At 43.6% G+C, this 17,734-nt stretch overlaps 2 protein-coding genes across 5 annotated transcripts in view; one reads left to right on the forward strand and one right to left on the reverse strand.

The window, feature by feature from the left end:
• The window catches only part of NDRG3 (NDRG family member 3), an 836,729-nt gene extending 819,362 nt beyond the window's left edge, over window positions 1-17,367 (reverse strand). For 2 of the 3 annotated variants that reach the window (XM_069243888.1, XM_069243886.1), the window contains exons 1-2: window positions 17,285-17,367; window positions 786-876 (exon numbers count right to left, since the gene is read on the reverse strand). In XM_069243888.1, the coding sequence (XP_069099989.1) occupies window positions 786-842 (57 nt within the window). In that variant the 5' untranslated portion in view covers window positions 843-876; window positions 17,285-17,367. Of the gene's footprint in view, window positions 1-785; window positions 877-1,167; window positions 1,285-17,284 lie in introns of all 3 variants that reach the window. The other variant, XM_069243887.1, reaches the window with a different exon arrangement.
• A 104-nt stretch (window positions 17,368-17,471) lies between these two features.
• Window positions 17,472-17,734, forward strand: part of SMIM19 (small integral membrane protein 19) — a 45,498-nt gene continuing 45,235 nt past the window's right edge. Inside the window, exon 1 of one of the 2 annotated variants that reach the window (XM_069243890.1) lies at window positions 17,472-17,605. The gene's annotated coding sequence lies outside the window, so the exon portion shown is untranslated. The remainder of the gene's footprint in view (window positions 17,606-17,734) is intronic. The other variant, XM_069243889.1, reaches the window with a different exon arrangement.

The following is a 17,734-nucleotide window of genomic DNA, read 5'->3' on the forward strand; positions in this document are numbered from 1 at the left end:
TAATAGTTTTGCCATTTAGATTTTTTAATTAATGCTGTGCTACACATTAAGATTTCCCAATATCACATCTCAAAGGAGTCAGTGGACGTCATATTTATGGAAACATTTTCCACAAAGAGGAATGAAAGCCTTCACTGAACAAATAGTACGTAAAACGTGTCAGCTCAGGTAAAGTGAAATTGTCACATGTCATTCTTTAACTTAAGGTATTTTTTCACAACATCAGTCAGACAGACACCGCAGTGGTAAATCACTAACAACACTTTTTATGTGTCGCTAAACAACAGTGTTTTACATGATAAAAGGAAACAGAAAATAATTTAGGGGCAACTTATGATTGAGTTCCATTTTATTGCCTAGCTTCTATAAATCACTGTTAGGTGTGCTGCCCCACTTAACTTGAACGAGGGCCACAAATCAGACAACAAACTTAGCGGTTAGGAAAAGCCAGAACTCTAAGTTGATGTGAATGTGCAATGAAAAGTTTGGAGTAAAGTTTTATCTGGTTTAGAACGTTAATTGCAAACTGTATCAGGTTTAGGAATGTTTGGAACTGACCATCACAGCATCTTTTACACCTATAGCATGAGATGGTACACATACTATAAATGAATCAAAGACTAAAAAGCAGTTTTCACTGACTAAGTCCAAAGACAAAAAGCTGAAAAGGAACATTTAGGAAAATAAGCTTCAACTCCCTCTTGCATTTCACTTAGTCTGTAACACTCTGACCACCAATATGGTAATATTCAGTCACTTGGCCAATTCTTTCCAATGGGCTATACCTTATCTGTCAGAAGAGGTTTAATCTCAGTTAACTGCACATCATGTAGTTCCTCCATGGTGAATGTAGAGTTTTCTTAGTCCAGGAATACACTGAAAAAGAAACCAAGAAAGCCAAAATCAGTTTTCCTGGATACACTGGTTACCAAAAAAGTAATACAATAAAACAACGAAGATAAAAAAAACTTCCATTTACAGGAAATGAAAAATCAGTATTGGGTCTCAAATGCTTTTAATCTTGAACATAGATCTTTACAAATGTGTGTAATCTCAGGCTGAAAGTAATTTTTTTGCTGGCATTTCCATTAGGCTGCTTCTCAATATAGCTAACATGGCCAACATGCATTTAATGCGTAACATTTACGGCTAGTTGGACATCCCTACCACCGTAACTGCACTGTATGCAGAACTTAAAATTCCAGGTAATCTATGTGAAGAGCGTTATTACACATCCAGGTCTGTTTGAGCCCAAGTTCCCTAGTGACGATTGTATAGACCAGTCTGCAAAACAACAAAGCAGGATGTTCTTAAATTTTTGAAAATTTAAGCCAATAAGTTTATGGAACTTTATCAACTGAAACCTAAATATCAAAAAATCCTTCTAGAGCGGTGTAGCATCCATTACTCAAACTGGAAACAAGGTTTGATAACCACCTAATTTCCTGCCACATTAACAAATTCAATACCCAAGACAAATCTAGAGAGATTAATGTGAGCAGTCATGATGCCCCATTGTCCAAAACTGATAATACAACATTTATACTTGATTGAGCAATTATAGTTTCAGTGTGCCGACTAAAACAGACAACGTGGTTAATCACCTTTAATTGGACACATCTTTCACTTTGTTGTAAGACGTGATGTGCTGAATATTGTTTTACTTAATGCATGAATGAGTACATACCTATTCATCACCACGAGATGGTTCAGAAGTAGTTTTTTTTCAGTAGTTACTCTACAATGTTTCATCACCACGAGTATTTTATTGAAAATAATGTGCCTCATATTTATATCAGATTTTAAAGTTGAAGACTTTCACCAACAAGTCATACTTCTGTGGGGGCCAGTTTGTTCCTTCCTATGCCAATACTCATTTGAGATTTCATTAGAGGAAGCAAGCCTGGTCAAAATATACTCCCAAATAAATGGAATATTGTTTTATGAGTGGGTTCAATGGATAAAGCCCACATTGTATGGGCACAAAGAACTAGGCTACCTTTCTGAATAGCATGTTCAGTCATTTACAAATTAACGATGCAAGACCACTTTTTCGCAGTTAACATTTTTTTAAATAAAAAATCGTAGGTCATACTTATTTCGGAAACCAACAGCAGTTAATGCTTTGTTGCGGGTTTAGAACTGTATCTTCAACATCAGATATTGAATATTGTTAAATTCTTAGGAGGAGAAGGTTTAACTGATATACAAGCGTTTGAAATGAAGATCTAGAGGTACAAAATCACAACATTTAAAATGGGTACGATAGGTAACTAATAGGCAAATAATTCAAAGCATTAAATACAGTTAGATTATTATTTTTTTAATTTTCTTTATTTATATTTTAATGTAGGTACTTACAACATAACAATATATTCACCTTGTTGCAAACACATCCGTCACTTGATGTACTTTAGGAGGTAACATACATTAAACAGTGCTGTACATTTCCACCCTACTATGAAACATCTGGCCATTAATCTAGCCACAATAACCTCTCATGTTCGTACAATACAAGTTTAATCCGTCACATCAGAATGCCCCTCCTGCTTCTGGTTCCCCCGTTTCCTTTCCAATAAGGTAGCGGTTATAGGCCTCCCAATGTTTCTTCGGCCTAGTGGTAGGAGGGAGCATCTCGCTATAGTTATCTGTCTGTGTATTACAATATGCCATATCCCTATGCCAATCCCTCACTGTAGGGACTGGGCCGCGATCCCACCGCATAGCTATATGCCGTTTGGCCAGTAGGAACCCCATTGCCACCAACCTGCGATTTTGCGCCGCTAATTGTTTATCCCAGCCCAAAAGCGCCAATGGCTCACAGGCCATGCGTTCTCCAACGATAGTGTTTAGTTCTTGCGTCACTGCCGCACGTCTCTTTTTACCGGAAAAAAGGGCATCCGCACTCGCCGCTCCTACGTAGCGGTCTGTGGCAACACTCCTGGCAGCAAAATATGAATGTGACATGCAGGATTATGGTTGGATTTTACGGTGGCTGGCAGAGCTTTACTACAACGTGGCCATCTTGTAGCCAGGCAAGCTCCGCCCCCATATACAGTTAGATTTATAACAGGGACAGTCACGCCATGTGTCAGTATCTCCTCTCAGTTTCCAGCTACAATCCAAGTAGATGGCTGATTTTGGCGCCTTAACAGAGCTCCTTGGTGCTCACCCACTGCTGAGGATGAGTCGGAGCTTGTTACTCCATATCCATTACCATGTAGCTTCTCCCTTCTTGCAATAGCTTGCTGCAGGGGTGTGTGGAGTGTAGCATAGATAGTTGACACGCTTCTGCATGGATACTGCTGTCGATATTGGCGTCCATTTTCTCCTGAAGAACCCTGGCCATGTGCAATCTATGGGGACTCTTTAGGGTTGCAATCTTTATTTTCCATCTGTGCTTGTAAAGGGTTGCTATTTCCACTTCACAACTTTCTTCTTCCCTGGAGATTCTTCTGGTGTATAGGATATGTAGGGAAGGTTATGCATGGGGGCAATAGGGCCATGATTCCCGCTGCCCAGCTCTGGGCGAGGAATTAGTGGGGTATTTTTAGGTCTTGCCTTGTTTGTGCTACTGGAACTTTTTATCTGCTGGCGACCACAGTGGCTCTGTTAGGCGCGGTTCCCAACTGCATGTATTGTTACCCTGTTTCTATTAGTGGAGTCATTCCATCTGCGGAGAACTAATTTATTTTGCCTTGATTTTTATGCAATACATGTTTGCCTTTTAAACTTTTTGTGCATTGACCTAAGCTGTCCTCCTGGTTCATTTTATGTATACTATTTATATTTAGCGATTTACATCACAAGCAGTTTTACAAGAGCAAGAAAAACAAAAAGATGCAAATGTAGAAAACCATTTGAAATGCACCATTGTGAAAGAACAGAACAGCATTGGAAAGTAAGGTACCAGATAAAGAAAAGTACACAGAAATACCTGACAATAAGCATTATTAAATGTACATTAGCAGAGTGTTGAAATGATGCTAGAACACCAAAAACACTAAAACAGAAGAAACTGCACTACTTAAACTAGGGGTAGTAAAGAAAGAAAGAAAAAAAAAGAGCATAGAAAAACATCAGAAAAACAGTGAACAGTCTGGTGACAAACAGTTGGAGAGAAGAGACATGAAGCAGCTAGAAGATGTCAAGGTAACTCATCACCAAAAGAAAGGGATCTATAAACAAAAGAATCATTATTACATAGGCAACTCCCTTCTTCTTGAAATGAGGAAAGTAAGGATGCAGCTTTAGTTTAGTATTTGTGGAGCCAGGGAAGTGGGCGTGGTGAAGGAGGGACTCTAGTTTGGGATGTGGTTTTGGTGGGTCCTTTGCGTTTTCTTCTTCTCCTCCCCAGACAAGGTTCAGGAAGGACATCATTTTCAATTTGAAGTAACAAGTTGTGGGCCACGACCTGAAGGAAAGGACCTCTTCTGTGGGTTATACTTTTATGCATAATTTCCCCTCCATTCTGTTAGACACTCAGTCCAATTTACAATAGACACTTGTTTAGGGAAGGACCGTATTTTCGATAGCCAAAGGGTTGTACTAACAAGGGAAGAGAGATGGCCAGTACACAGGATGTACACAAAATGCGTGTAGCTTCTGATCCATCTCAAAGTTCTAATACCAGTTCCTTGAGTGTTTTGCTTACAGGTTAGAATAACAAGATGTGCCTGTTTTGTTTGATGTAGACTATATTTAGTTACTGTTTAAATGTAATTACGGCCAGGGGGTTGGGGGAAGAGGATGGGCTACAGTGATAAACGAATGGGGAACTGATTAAATTATCTACATGCCACAGTAAAGATTGAATCCTGAGAGTGTTTACCCTCTATTTTCAGGGTTTAAACACCCCTACAAAATGAAAAGTGCTCCTTAACTGGTTGCACACAAAAGGAGCCGATGTGATATTGCTACTTGTAACCCATTTGGTGAAATAGAATGCAAAGTGATGTAGGTCTCATTGCTGTCCATATCAGTTTCACTTGAGTGGAAGACTAAGCCCATAAGGGTAGCTATAAAGGTGAGGGTTAGACAGACAAGAATGGTGGGGATTACAGCAGCTTTTTTGGGAAGGAATCACATTTTCCTGTCTAGGATCCTAATGAAAGAAGGGAGGTTTTTTAATTCCAGTTTCATAGATCTCAACTTGCATCAGAAATGCTAGTGTGGGAACGATTTAAGCTCAATTCAGCCCCTGAAGAATCTTACCCTTCTTGGCATCAGACTGGAACTCCTCCCTTACTGTCGAAAGAGATCAGGGGTTCATAGATAATTGGCAACTGTAGCATCCCAGAGAAATGGACTAAACATTTTACTCGAATGTAAACAGATCCCATTGTATAACAGATAACATAATAGGCTCATAACCATTGCACTCTTAGTGAAATCTATTACCATTGGCATCCAGGTTCACGTTAAAGCAAAAAAACAAAAAGCTTTCTTACCTGGGCACGTTAAAAAAAAAAAAAATAGATATACAGCTCTCCTACAGGGGAGCCATCTCTCTCCATGGGAATCTGAAAAACTAAGATAGGACTTGATGGGAAGAGTTATCTCAACCTCCAAATCGGTTGAGACTGAGGAGAGACTGCAGACACTGATCACTCCCACCCTCTAAACACAGGAAAATCAGAAGGGCTATATTATTTCATATAAGATTTGCAGTTCAAGAATCAAAACCATAGCAGGACAAGGATGGCTGATAAATCTTTGCCTGACTGAAAATATATGAACATATGCTAGTTGTAGGCTCAGTCCATATGTCTTCTGCTGCGAAACGACCCTCGCTCCCCAAACTATGAAGGGCACTGGATGAATTTGGCACTAGTAAGCTGATCACTGGAAGAGAGTGGAATATGGTCCTGGACCACACTGGCAGACTGGCTGCTAGACAATGACAAGTCCTCCGCGAACTTGTGAAAGACAACTCCTTACTGGACCCATGGCATCTGCTTCTTCTTACAGTAAGGAACTACTCATTTTTATCATTGGTACTTGGGTTGGAATCCAGGATAGACTTTTTGCCAAATAAACTTAGCTTCCCTACAGTGTACTCATGTGATGTGCAGTACAGATTTGATCATGTGCAGTACACTAGAGGGAGGGTTATGACTGTGGTGCAATCATAACTGGCAAGTATAAGTACTTTTTACTTTGTAATGTGCAATTAAAGTTCCCTTAGCTGACGATTGTCAGGAAATTTCATGTTTTAACAATTGTTTTCTTATCTTGAGTATTTACCAATAGGCATTCTCTAAAATAGTTACTAAATATATAAACACATATGCGCTGTCTTAGATATCAGTTTCCCCACAATTATGTAATGAGGCAAGGGTACCTCCCACAATTATGTAATGAGGCATGGGTACCTAAAACCACTAATGTCCACAGTTAAAGGCAAGTCTATTAGTACCTCCAGACCATCACCAAAATAGAGGAGCTGTGATGCAACTGAAGCATTTCCGGGTAAATCTTTTACAGTGAAATGCTAAATGTTTGAAGTTAGAAGCTGTTGCTCCAATACTGATGGAACACCACCTATTATTCACTGCATTTAGAAAGCAAGCCCATTCACCAATATAAACAGCAAATTAAAGAAACGCATTGGCCTGATTATCTTTCTTGATTTCAATGGAATTGGCAGTTGCTTCCACCCATTAACCGAGGAGGAGGCAAGGCCCCCAGGCATGGCTTTCTTTTGTGCTTCGCACCAGCTCCTGGGTCAGTAACTGGGTTACAGTAGGCACTCTGTGGGTATTACAGCAGCTCCTGTAGTTTTTTTGTCCTTAGGACTATGCGGCACTTATCTCTGGGGAGGGGGTGTCACAGTGCCTATTGCCCGCATTGATTTTAAAGCCCTTAGGATCTCTCGCCCACCTCTGAGGGTATGCGCTCCTTCCTTCAAGATAATTGTCCTGTGCTACTCTCAGGCCACCACACTCTCCTGCTAGTGTTTCCCGACAGTCACTGGGGCCCGAAAACACAACTGTTGGAGAGCGGCACAGTCTTCTTTGGAAGGGACCACCAAGGGCCCCAGCAAACGTACCCCAGGTCAGGTATTTCAACCTTGCTGTGTTGCCTACTTTCTTGCATTATGTTCCCAGCCCAGGCCCGCTTTATTCCAGTTCAATCATCGCTATTGGCCTGGGTGACGTTGCATCGCCGGTCCGCAGCTCCTCTCACCTTGCGGCAGGCCTACAGCTACTATTCTTCTAGTGCGGTCCACCCCCAGCAGCTGCACACTGCTCCAGCCAGGACCCTCGCCATGTACAATGTCTTAAAATGCCCCTGTGCGCTGGGCCAGATGATCCCCTCATACAGTCTTCTCCTCCGGCCACTGCATGTTTCCTTCCACAGTCACTCTGACCCTCCATGAAGTGAGGCCATCACGTCTCCTGAGGCGTGATCCACCATTCTTACTCTGTTCCAGTGTCCCTGCTTGTCGGTCCACTGCCCAGGCAGGGTCTGTCTGTGCAAGGAGAGCGCTCTCCAATGTGACGCCGCTGCCCTGGATCTCCTTGTGCATAGGGCCGCATTCCCTCACTGCTGCGCGCTGTCTCATTTTCTGGACTTAAAATGTTCTCCGCAGCCTTAGCATGGTATTTTCTCAAGAAAGCAGCTTCTAAATTGATACCAGCGTTAGGATGTTTAGATAATGGAGAGGGAGCTTTCTAAAATTGCGTCGAATCAGCCATCTTTCCAGGCGACACCCCTACCTTGGGCCTTTAACCACTTCGCTGCCAGGCCTTTTCCCCCTCCTGTGCCAGGCCTTTTTTTGCCTATTTGGGGCAGTTCGCGCTTAGGCCCGCATAACTTTTTGTCCACATAAGCTAACCAAGCCAAATTTGCGTCCTTTTTTTCCCCAACATCCTAGGGATTCTGGAGGTACCCAGACTTTGTGGGTTCCCCTGAAAGAGGCCAAGAAATTGGCCAAAATACAGGGAAAATTTTGTTTTTTTCAAAAAAATTGGAAAAAGTGGCTGCAGAAGAAGGCTTGTGGTTTTTCCCCTGAAAATGGCATCAACAAAGGGTTTGCGGTGCTAAACTCAGCAGCTTCCCAGCTTTCAGGAACAGGCAGACTTGAATCAGAAAACCCAATTTTTCAACACAATTGTGGCATTTTTCTGGGACATACCCCATTTTTGCAATTTTTTGTGCTTTCAGCCTCCTTCCAGTCAGTGACAGAAATGGGCATGAAACCAATGCTGGATCCCAGAAACCTAAACATTTCTGAAACCTAGACAAAATTCTGAATTCAGCAAGGGGTCATTTGTGTAGATCCTACAAGGGTTTCCTACAGAAAATAACAACTGAAAAAGAAAAATATTGAAATTTAGGTGAAAAAAACATAAATGTTTCTCTACGTTTTATTCTAACTTTTCCCTGCAATGTCAGATTATCGAAAGCAATATACCGTTACGTCTGCTGGACTCCTCTGGTTGCGGGGATATATAGGGCTTGTAGGTTCATCAAGAACCCGAGGAACCCAGAGCCAATAAATGAGCTGCACCCTGACGTGCGTTTTCATTCTATAACGGGTATACAGCAATTCATTTGCTGAAATATAAAGAGTAAAAAATTGCTATCAAGAAAACCTTTGTATTTCCAAAAAGGGCACAAGATAAGGTGTTGAGGAGCAGTGGTTATTTGCACATCTCTGAATTCCGGGGTGACCCTACTAGCATGTGAATTACAGGGCTTTTCTCAAATAGATGTCTTTTTTACACACTCTCCTATATTTGGAAGGAAAAAATGTAGAGAAAGACAAGGGGCAATAACACTTGTTTTGCTAATCTATGTTCCCCCAAGTCTCCCGATAAAAATGATACCTCACTTGTGTGGGTAGGCCTAGCGCCCGCGACAGGAAACGCCCCAAAGCGCAACGTGGACACATCCAAATTTTTGGAAGACAACAGAGGTGTTTTTTGCGAAGTGCCTACCTGTAGATTTTGGCCTCTAGCTCAGCCGGCACCTAGGGAAACCTACCAAACCTGTGCATTTCTGAAAACCAGAGACCTAGGGGAATCCAAGGAGGGGTGACTTGCGGGGCTCGGACCAGGTTCGGTTACCCAGAATCCTTTGCAAACCTCAAAATTTGGCTAAAAAAAAACACATGTTCCTCACATTTCTGTGGCAGAAAGTTCTGGAATCTGAGAGGAGCTACAAATTTCCTTCCACCCAGCGTTCCCCCAAGTCTCCCGATAAAAATGATACCTCACTTGTGTGGGTAGGCCTAGTGCCGGCGACAGGAAACACCCCAAAGCGCAACATGGACACATCCTAAATTTTGGAAAAAAACAGAGGTGTTTTTTGCGAAGTGCCTACCTGTAGAGTTTGGCCTCTAGCTCAGCCGGCACCTAGGGAAACCTACCAAACTTGTGCATTTCTGAAAACTAGAGACCTAGGGGAATCCAAGGAGGGGTGACTTGCGGGGCTCGGACCAGGTTCTGTTACCCAGAATCCTTTGCAAACCTCAAAATTTGGCTAAAAAAACACATGTTCCTCATATTTCTGTGGCAGAAAGTTCTGGAATCTGAGAGGAGCCACAAATTTCCTTCCACCCAGCGTTCCCCCAAGTCTCCCGATAAAAATGATACCTCACTTGTGTGGGTAGGCCTAGCGCCCACGACAGGAAATGGCCCAAAACACAACCTGGACACATCACATTTTTTCATAGAAAACAGGGCCTACCTGTGGATTTTGGCCTCTAGCTCAGCCGGCACCTGGGGAAACCTAGCAAACCAGCGCATTTATGAAAACTAGAAACCCAGGGGAATCCAAGATGGGGTGAATTGTGGGGCTCTGACCAGGTTCTGTTACCCAGAATCCTTTGCAAACCTCAAAATTTGGCTAAAAAAACATGTTTTCCTCACATTTCAGTGACAGAAAGTTCTGGAATCTGAGAGGAGCCACAAATTTCCTTCCACCTAGCGTTCCCCCAAGTCTCCCGATAAAAATGATACCTCACTGGTGTGGGTAGGCCTAGCGCCCGCGACAGGAAATGGCCCAAAACACAACGTGGACACATCACATTTTTTCATAGAAAACAGTGCCTACCTGTGGATTTTGGCCTCTAGCTCAGCCGGGCCAGGGGGGGGCAGAAATGGCCTAAAATAAATTTGTCCCCCACCCCCCAACCCCCCTGCCCCCCCGGGAGCGACCCTTGCCTATGGGGTCGCCCCCCCTTGCGTGACATTGGTGCCAAAAAAAAAAATCCCCGGTGCCTAGTGGTTTCTGCCCCCCTTGGGGCAGATTGACCTACAATCGGCCAATCTGCCCCCAAGGGGGGCAGAAATGGTCTAAATACAATTTGCCCCCCAGGGGAGCGACCCTTGCCTAATGGGTCGCTCCCCATCTCTACAAAAACAAACAAACAAACAAAAAAAAAACACAAAAAAAACAATTTGCCCTGGTGCCTAGAGGTTTCTGCCCCCCTGGGGGCAGATCGGCCTAATACCAATAGGCCGATCTGCCCCCAGGGGGGGCAGAAATGGCCTAAAATAAATTTGCCCCCCCAACCCCACCGGGGAGCGACCCTTGCCTGCAAGGTCGCTCTCCTTGCTTGACTGCGCAAAAAAAATATCCCTGGTGCCTAGTGGTTTCTGCCCCCCTTGGGGGCAGATTGACCTACAATCGGCCAATCTGCCCCCAAGGGGGGCAGAAATGGTCTAAATACAATTTGCCCCCCAGGGGAGCGACCCTTGCCTAATGCGTCGCTCCCCATCTCTAAAAAAACAAACAAACAAAAAAAAAACCCACACAAAAAAAAAATTGCCCTGGCGCCTAAAGGTTTCTGCCCCCCCCGGGGGGCAGATCGGCCTAATACCAATAGGCCGATCTGCCCCCAGGGGGGCAGAAATGGCCTAAAATAAATTTGCCCCCCCACCTCCCCCGGGGAGCGACCCTTGCCTGCAAGGTCGCTCCCCTTGCGTGACGGCGCAAAAAAAAGATCCCTGGTGCCTAGTCGTTTCTGCCCCCATTGGGGGCAGATTGACCTACAATCGGCCAATCTGCCCCCAAAGGGGGCAGAAATGGTCTAAATACAATTTGCCCCCCCAGGGGAGCGGCCCTTGCCTAATGCGTCGCTCCCCATCTCTAAAAAAACAAACAAACAAAAAAAAAAACACAAAAAAACTATTTGCCCAGGCGCCTAGAGGTTTCTGCCCCCCCTGTGGGCAGATCGGCCTAATACTAATAGGCCGATCTGCCCCCAGGGGGGGCAGAAATGGCCTAAAATAAATTTGCCCCCCTCACCCCCCCCCCCCCCCCCCCCCGGGGAGTGACCCTTGCCTACAAGGTCGCTCCCCTTGCGTGATGGCGCAAAAAAAAGATCCCTGGTGCCTAGTGGTTTCTGCCCCCCTTGGGGGCAGATTGACCTACAATCGGCCAATCTGCCCCCAAGGGGGCCAGAAATGGTCTAAATACAATTTGCCCCCCAGGGGAGCGACCCTTGCCTAATGCGTCGCTCCCCATCTCTAAAAAAACATACAAACAAAAAAAACCACAAAAAAACTATTTGCCCAGGCGCCTAGAGGTTTCTGCCCCCCCTGTGGGCAGATCGGCCTAATACTAATAGGCCGATCTGCCCCCAGGGGGGGCAGAAATGGCCTAAAATAAATTTGCCCCCCTCACCCCCCCCGGGGAGCGACCCTTGCCTACAAGGTCGCTCCCCTTGCGTGACGGCGCAAAAAAAAGATCCCTGGTGCCTAGTGGTTTCTGCCCCCCTTGGGGGCAGATTGACCTAAAATCGGCCGATCTGCCTCCAAAGCAGGCAGAAATGGCCTAAATACAATTTGCCCCTCCAGGGGAGCGACCCTTGCCTAAGGGGACGCTCCCCATCTGTAAAACACAACAACAACAAAAATCCCTGGTGCCTAGTGGATTCTGCCCCCCGTGGGGGCAGATCGGCCTAATAAAAATAGGCTGATCTGCCCCCATGGGGGGCAGAAATGGCCTAAAATAAATTTGCCCCCCAAGGGAACGACCCTTGCCTAAGGGGTCGCTCCCCTTACGTGAAAAACAAACAAACAAAAAAAACTCCCTGGTGTCTAGTGGTTTCAGCCCCCCTTGGGGGCAGATTGGCCTCATAAAAATAAGCCAATCTGCCCCCAAAGGGGGCAGAAATGGCCTAAATATAATTTCCCCCTATGGGAGCGACCCTTGCCTAAGGGGTCGCATCCCACACCTAAAAAACAAAAGAAAACAAATAAAAAACAAACCAAAAAAAAGTATCCCTGGTGTCTAGAGGTTTCTGCCCCCACTGGGGGCAGATCGGCCTAATAATAGGCCGATCTGCCCCCAGGGGGGGCAGAAAAGGCCTTAAAAAAAAATGACCCCCTGGGAGCGACCCTTGCCCAAGGGGTCGCTCCCTTCTGTCAATTCCATAGAAAAAAAAAAAAAACCCTGGTGTCTAGTGGGGTTTCAAAAGCCGGATTGCAAGCAATCCGGCTTTTGAAACCCTCGGAGAGACTTCAAAGGGAAGGAAATACATTTCCTTCCCTTTGAAGCCCCTCCGGGCCTCCCCCACGTGATCGAAAGAGAAATGCTGAGCATTTCTCTTTCGATCGCGCTGGAAGCTCTGCTTCCAGCGCGATGGGGGAGGTTGTGTGATTGTCAGCGCGCGCTCGCGCGCTGACGTCACGGGGGGGGTGGTGGGGTGGGGGGGGGGGGGGGGGGGGGGGGGGGGGTCGGGGGTTGAAGGGGAAGGGATTCCCCTGTCAGCCCTGACCTAGGGGGGTGGGGGGGGAGGCCCTCGGGAGGAGCGCTAGCGCTTCTCCCGAGGGCAGCATTCAGGACGTAATGGTTACGTCCATGGCGCCACACGGGCGCTGCCATGGACGTAACCATTACGTCCGTGGCGGGGAAGGGGTTAAAGCTCATCAGCTCCGTTCCTTTCAGGGTGCGAGTAGCCAATATCTAATGTTTCTATCAATTTACACAGATCTTGTGAAATTGTGCAAAATCAGAGTAGCTCATCACGACCAGATCAAACATAATGAGTTCCATTTGTTTAAGAATGATAAGCTATGTTGTATAGTTCCAATGATAAACTAATATGTTTGATGAACTAAAAGGATTTTTTTTTCAGAAATAGGAATTTTTATGGCTGTCTGCAGTTCACATATCCTGCACTCTAACAGTCATTTGCTTCATGTTTACACACATTCTACAACTCTATATTACTCCAGCCAACCTAAAAGTACTTCTATAGGTAGGTGCTGAGGATACTTCTTGTTTACAGGTTTACAATCCCATTTGTTGTAAATAAACATTTTATCCGCCAATTATTACGACTGAAATACATTTACAGTAGATCAATTGTTTGTAAATTAGGTGATCCAGCTATTGAATGGTGCATGATGAATTCTACGAAAGCTAAGATTGTCACTTCCTTCTCCCATGTCACTACCTACTCCCATGAAACACTTATCTTTACGTGTCATGCTGCAGCCTGTAGCAAGAACAAAATCTAAAAGACCTGCTTCTATACAAACAAACAAACGCAGTTAAAAACAAGCATAGTGGAAGACAACACAGAAGTGACGGGGGAGAGCAATGACTGTTGCGTCATCGCGCTTTGCTATGACAGGCGGTTGGGGCAAGCAACAGAGGGAGAGAAGTTCACAAAGTAACAAGCCTGAAAAACATGCATTCAGGTAGTGTGCTTAAACAGTGAAAAAAAGTATCCCTGATCAGTGTAGTAGTAGGGAAAGATACAGAAGACATTGTAACGCGAAGGGTTAATTAGCTTGAACAGTGTAGATGAGCATGATGCCTGCCGAAGCCAGAACAACGTGAAAGAAATTCACGATGTTCGCTTTCAAGCTTGTTTTCTTTCGACATTCCGTACATAAACTTATTTGCAGCTGCGTGTGTGAGAAACAGGCTGTAAAGGAGAGTCAGTCTCAACCTTGAGAACGAGACCACAGTAAAAGATGGAATGAAAACAATGGCCAGGGAATGGCAAGGCAGCCAAGAGACATATATTGATAACATAGCTAGAAAATACTGGAAGGGGGTAGAATCCAAGCTTCAGATTATTTAAACACTGAAAGGTGGGTGAGAGAATTTTGAAGCTCGCAGATGGAGTTATGAAACTGTCATTTTCAGACCCAAAGCTGCCTCCCTGTTTTGCTGTTCCAAGACCGTGACGCTCGAGGGGGAGAGAGGTCCAAGCGGGCGGTAGAGGGCTTCCCTGCATTCGTGGACTAAGTTAAGTTCCACCCACGGATGAAAGGCTTTTTGTTTCTCTGCTCTATTATTATGATTGATTATTATATTTGCACTGTGTTTATAATCTGAGAAATTCAGCTCGTTTATAGTTTTTTCCTGCCTTACTGAACATCGTAGTGTGAATCTGCCACAGTAATTGAAATGTGCATTTTAGTGTGCAGTAAATCAAAGCTTACCTGAAGTATTCAACTCGTTAATATTCTGCTCCCTGAACATCATAGTGTATCACATGTTGGTATACAGTTATTCCAAGTTTATATCTGTCAATGAACTCTTTACTCAGATGTATGCCTAGATGCTCTTTGTAGTGTACTTATATATAAACATATATATAGATTTATTTATTTTTATTTACTATTCTTACTCTGTCAATGAACTCTTTGCTCATTCGTATACATAGATACTATCTGTAGTGTACATATATATGAATAGATGATTTTCATTGCCATTCTTATTTCACTATTGTTAATGTGCTAAATGCCTGCATTTACCTGAAATTATAGTAAAGCTAAATTTATTCATAATTGGCGTGTGGTCCTTCATTGAGCGTCCTTATTGACTTATACCGAATAGGTGTCAACCAGCCACCTGGATAAGACAATACCCTACGTAAAATAAAGCATTGTAAGAATCAGAAAAGCATCCATTCTCCAGGCGAGGGATAAACACATGAAGAGAAAGGAAGCCCATGGTAGATTACCAATATGAAGCAAGCAGCGGAGTGACAATGAAGCCAACTAATGGTAAGCAATGGGGTGGTCACAAGACGCAATGATAGTGTACAAAAGGTCTTGAAGGGACAGAGCATTCATTCTGTAGGTAAAAGCTAATAAATGATATCTTTTAATTAAAATGTAATAATCCTTTGATCTATTTTAAAAAATTCTAAACTGAGCCACAAAGATGTGAGAGCTCATACCAGACTTCAGCCAATGATGCAATTCGTTAAGTCAGGAGGAAAAGGAACTGGACTCAATCAAAAGCTGCACGACCATACTAATGTAGATGTGGATTATATAAAAATACATGGACAAAAACTTATCTGACAAATGTTAAACCGTGCAAATATAGAACTACGCTGAGCAAATTATCAACAACACTGAAATAAGTTACATCATGTTCAGGTTGCTGGCATTATTATTTTGCCCAGAAACTTCTAGTAACCTTCTCTCTCCAATACAGGGCAGACTTCAGCTCTTCATCTTTATGTGACTTAAAATGTATACATAGATTAGAAGTGAAAGAAACATTTACACAAATCAGAAAGTCAATAATAAATACTAGGGTAGCAACAAGCATTTTATCTCTGTTTACAGGATGTGTAAGGGTTGTGTGTTAACACTACTGGCACTTACTTTGACTCATGCAGGCCGCCCTGACTAATATTAAATGCTTCCCACCTGGTATGCTCCCTACCCATGACTGACAGGTATGGTTTAAAAAAAAAATACATGACATGCCACTGTTCAACATTTCCAAGAGATGGAAAGCTATTAAACATCTTGATCTTTATTATATGTCGGCTCTCCCCCTGGAAGGTCAGATTGTCATCTGTTGGTGGCAGGCTGGCCAGAACCAGCCAGTGAGCTCAGCAGCAAGTGGATTTTCAGGAGCCACCTCCCAGGTGCTCTCTGGGTGCATGTAATAATAAATCTATCATTGGAATCAATTAGGCTTTATTAATACAAGATGTTTGATACCAAACATTCCTAGGTTCAGAGAAGCAATCATATAGCTGAGGAACTTGTAGAAAACTATGTAAAGCATGCATTTAAAATGGCTTCCTAGTACATTTACTATGTCTAAGAACCGACAAAGACATAGTAGGGGCATATTTGCTCATGCATATATGCCCTCACTTGTAATATAATGTATCTTGTTTGGGACTAAAGGCCTGCTGTATGGGGTGACTTACAGTGATTACAGTGTTTTAGGGGACATGGTACACAAGGGTGTGTCATGTTTTCAGTTTTAGGAACACCTTGTCACGCAGCCTGCAATGACAGTCTGCTTAAGGTTAGTGCTGGGTCTCACAGAGTCAAACAAGTTGTGCTTCAGCTTTGAGGGGCCCGCTTCAGTACCCAGTACCAAGAGTAACATTTATTAGGGACCTACAGGGGGCTGAATGGCCTGGTCACTTGGGGGAACAAGTGACCAGGTGTCTCATTTTAGGGAAGAAAACACTGGCATTGGGGACCTAGTTAACAGATACCCTGTGCACTTCAATCAAAGTGGCAGCTAAAAACCAGGCAAAAAGTGTGTGTGCGGGGGGGGGGGGGGGTTACTGCAACCCAAAGCCAGCTCCCTACATACTCTATTTTTTTTATTACACCAATAGTGAATAATATGCAATTATTGACTATCGGTGTAATTAAAAAAATTTTTAAAAAAAAAACGTTTTAGCCTCAACTAATGTCCATAAGGACAAGATGCCCCTGTGTTTCGGCCGCTTGTTTGGCACCTGAGGCCGCAAATGGAGCAGTAGGGGGCCCAAAGAGTAAGCTACGGGTCGCAGCTACAACCCCTGGCACCTCCTAAATGAAATCCATGCTACAATCCTGTAGTTTTAAGGAAAGAACATTCAATCTACCAGCTACAAGGCTAACCCTTATCACTAGTGAGTGGGGAAGCGTATTTCAAGGAATCCACCTTATTTCCAGTCGTGAACCAACGGACATTGGAGGTTGAATTTCCGGGTGTACTAAACAATCCACAGGGTCAAGCTTTTAACCGTGCCTTTGACTTTCACTATAGTATGAAGTTTACAATATTTAAAATTATTTTTAAGCAAAAATGAATAACTAAATGATACATCGAGAAGACAAGATACACCGTTTATAGTTCCAATTACATAATTATGATAAATAACAATCCAAATTACAGCTGCGGGCTCAAACTGATCATTCTCAAAATTTGAAGACCTTACAAACAAGAGCAACAACTATACACTGGACATTAAAAAGATAAAGACATACATCTTTGCTACCCAAAATGACATTTATCAACACCGCCTAAGACGGCAACCTGTCCGATATTTTACACTAACCGTTAACTGACTCAGCCTTATGTCCGTTGTAAGTGATTGCTCCTTGAAATAAAGGCATTTGACCGAATTAAATTACTTCCGGGTGACAAAACAGCCAATCACATGCATGGATATATGCAGGGCGTCATCTGGCAGTGGGCCTGTGTAAGGTCTCCACTGATTGGATTGTTTTTCCGCATCTCAGCGAATCTTTGTACGTTGCACAGAATTCCTGAAAGCTTACTGGCTGTATAGTCTGCACGTGCCTCTCTGGTATAAACAGTGTAAGAGGAATCGTTTGTTGTGGAAATCGTGGGGTATTTCGCCGGGGTCTGTCTGGCGGTAAGTCAAACGTTGAAAGATTGTTGTTAGTATTTACTGGTCTATTTCACACTGTGGCGCTGCTGGTACCACCGAACAAGTTTCTGGTAATAGTAATTTCTCAGTGTATGTTATCCTGATAATAAAAGT

The sequence above is a fragment of the Pleurodeles waltl genome, chromosome 7, assembly GCF_031143425.1.
Source record: "Pleurodeles waltl isolate 20211129_DDA chromosome 7, aPleWal1.hap1.20221129, whole genome shotgun sequence".
In the NCBI taxonomy this organism is placed as follows: Eukaryota; Metazoa; Chordata; class Amphibia; order Caudata; family Salamandridae; genus Pleurodeles; species Pleurodeles waltl.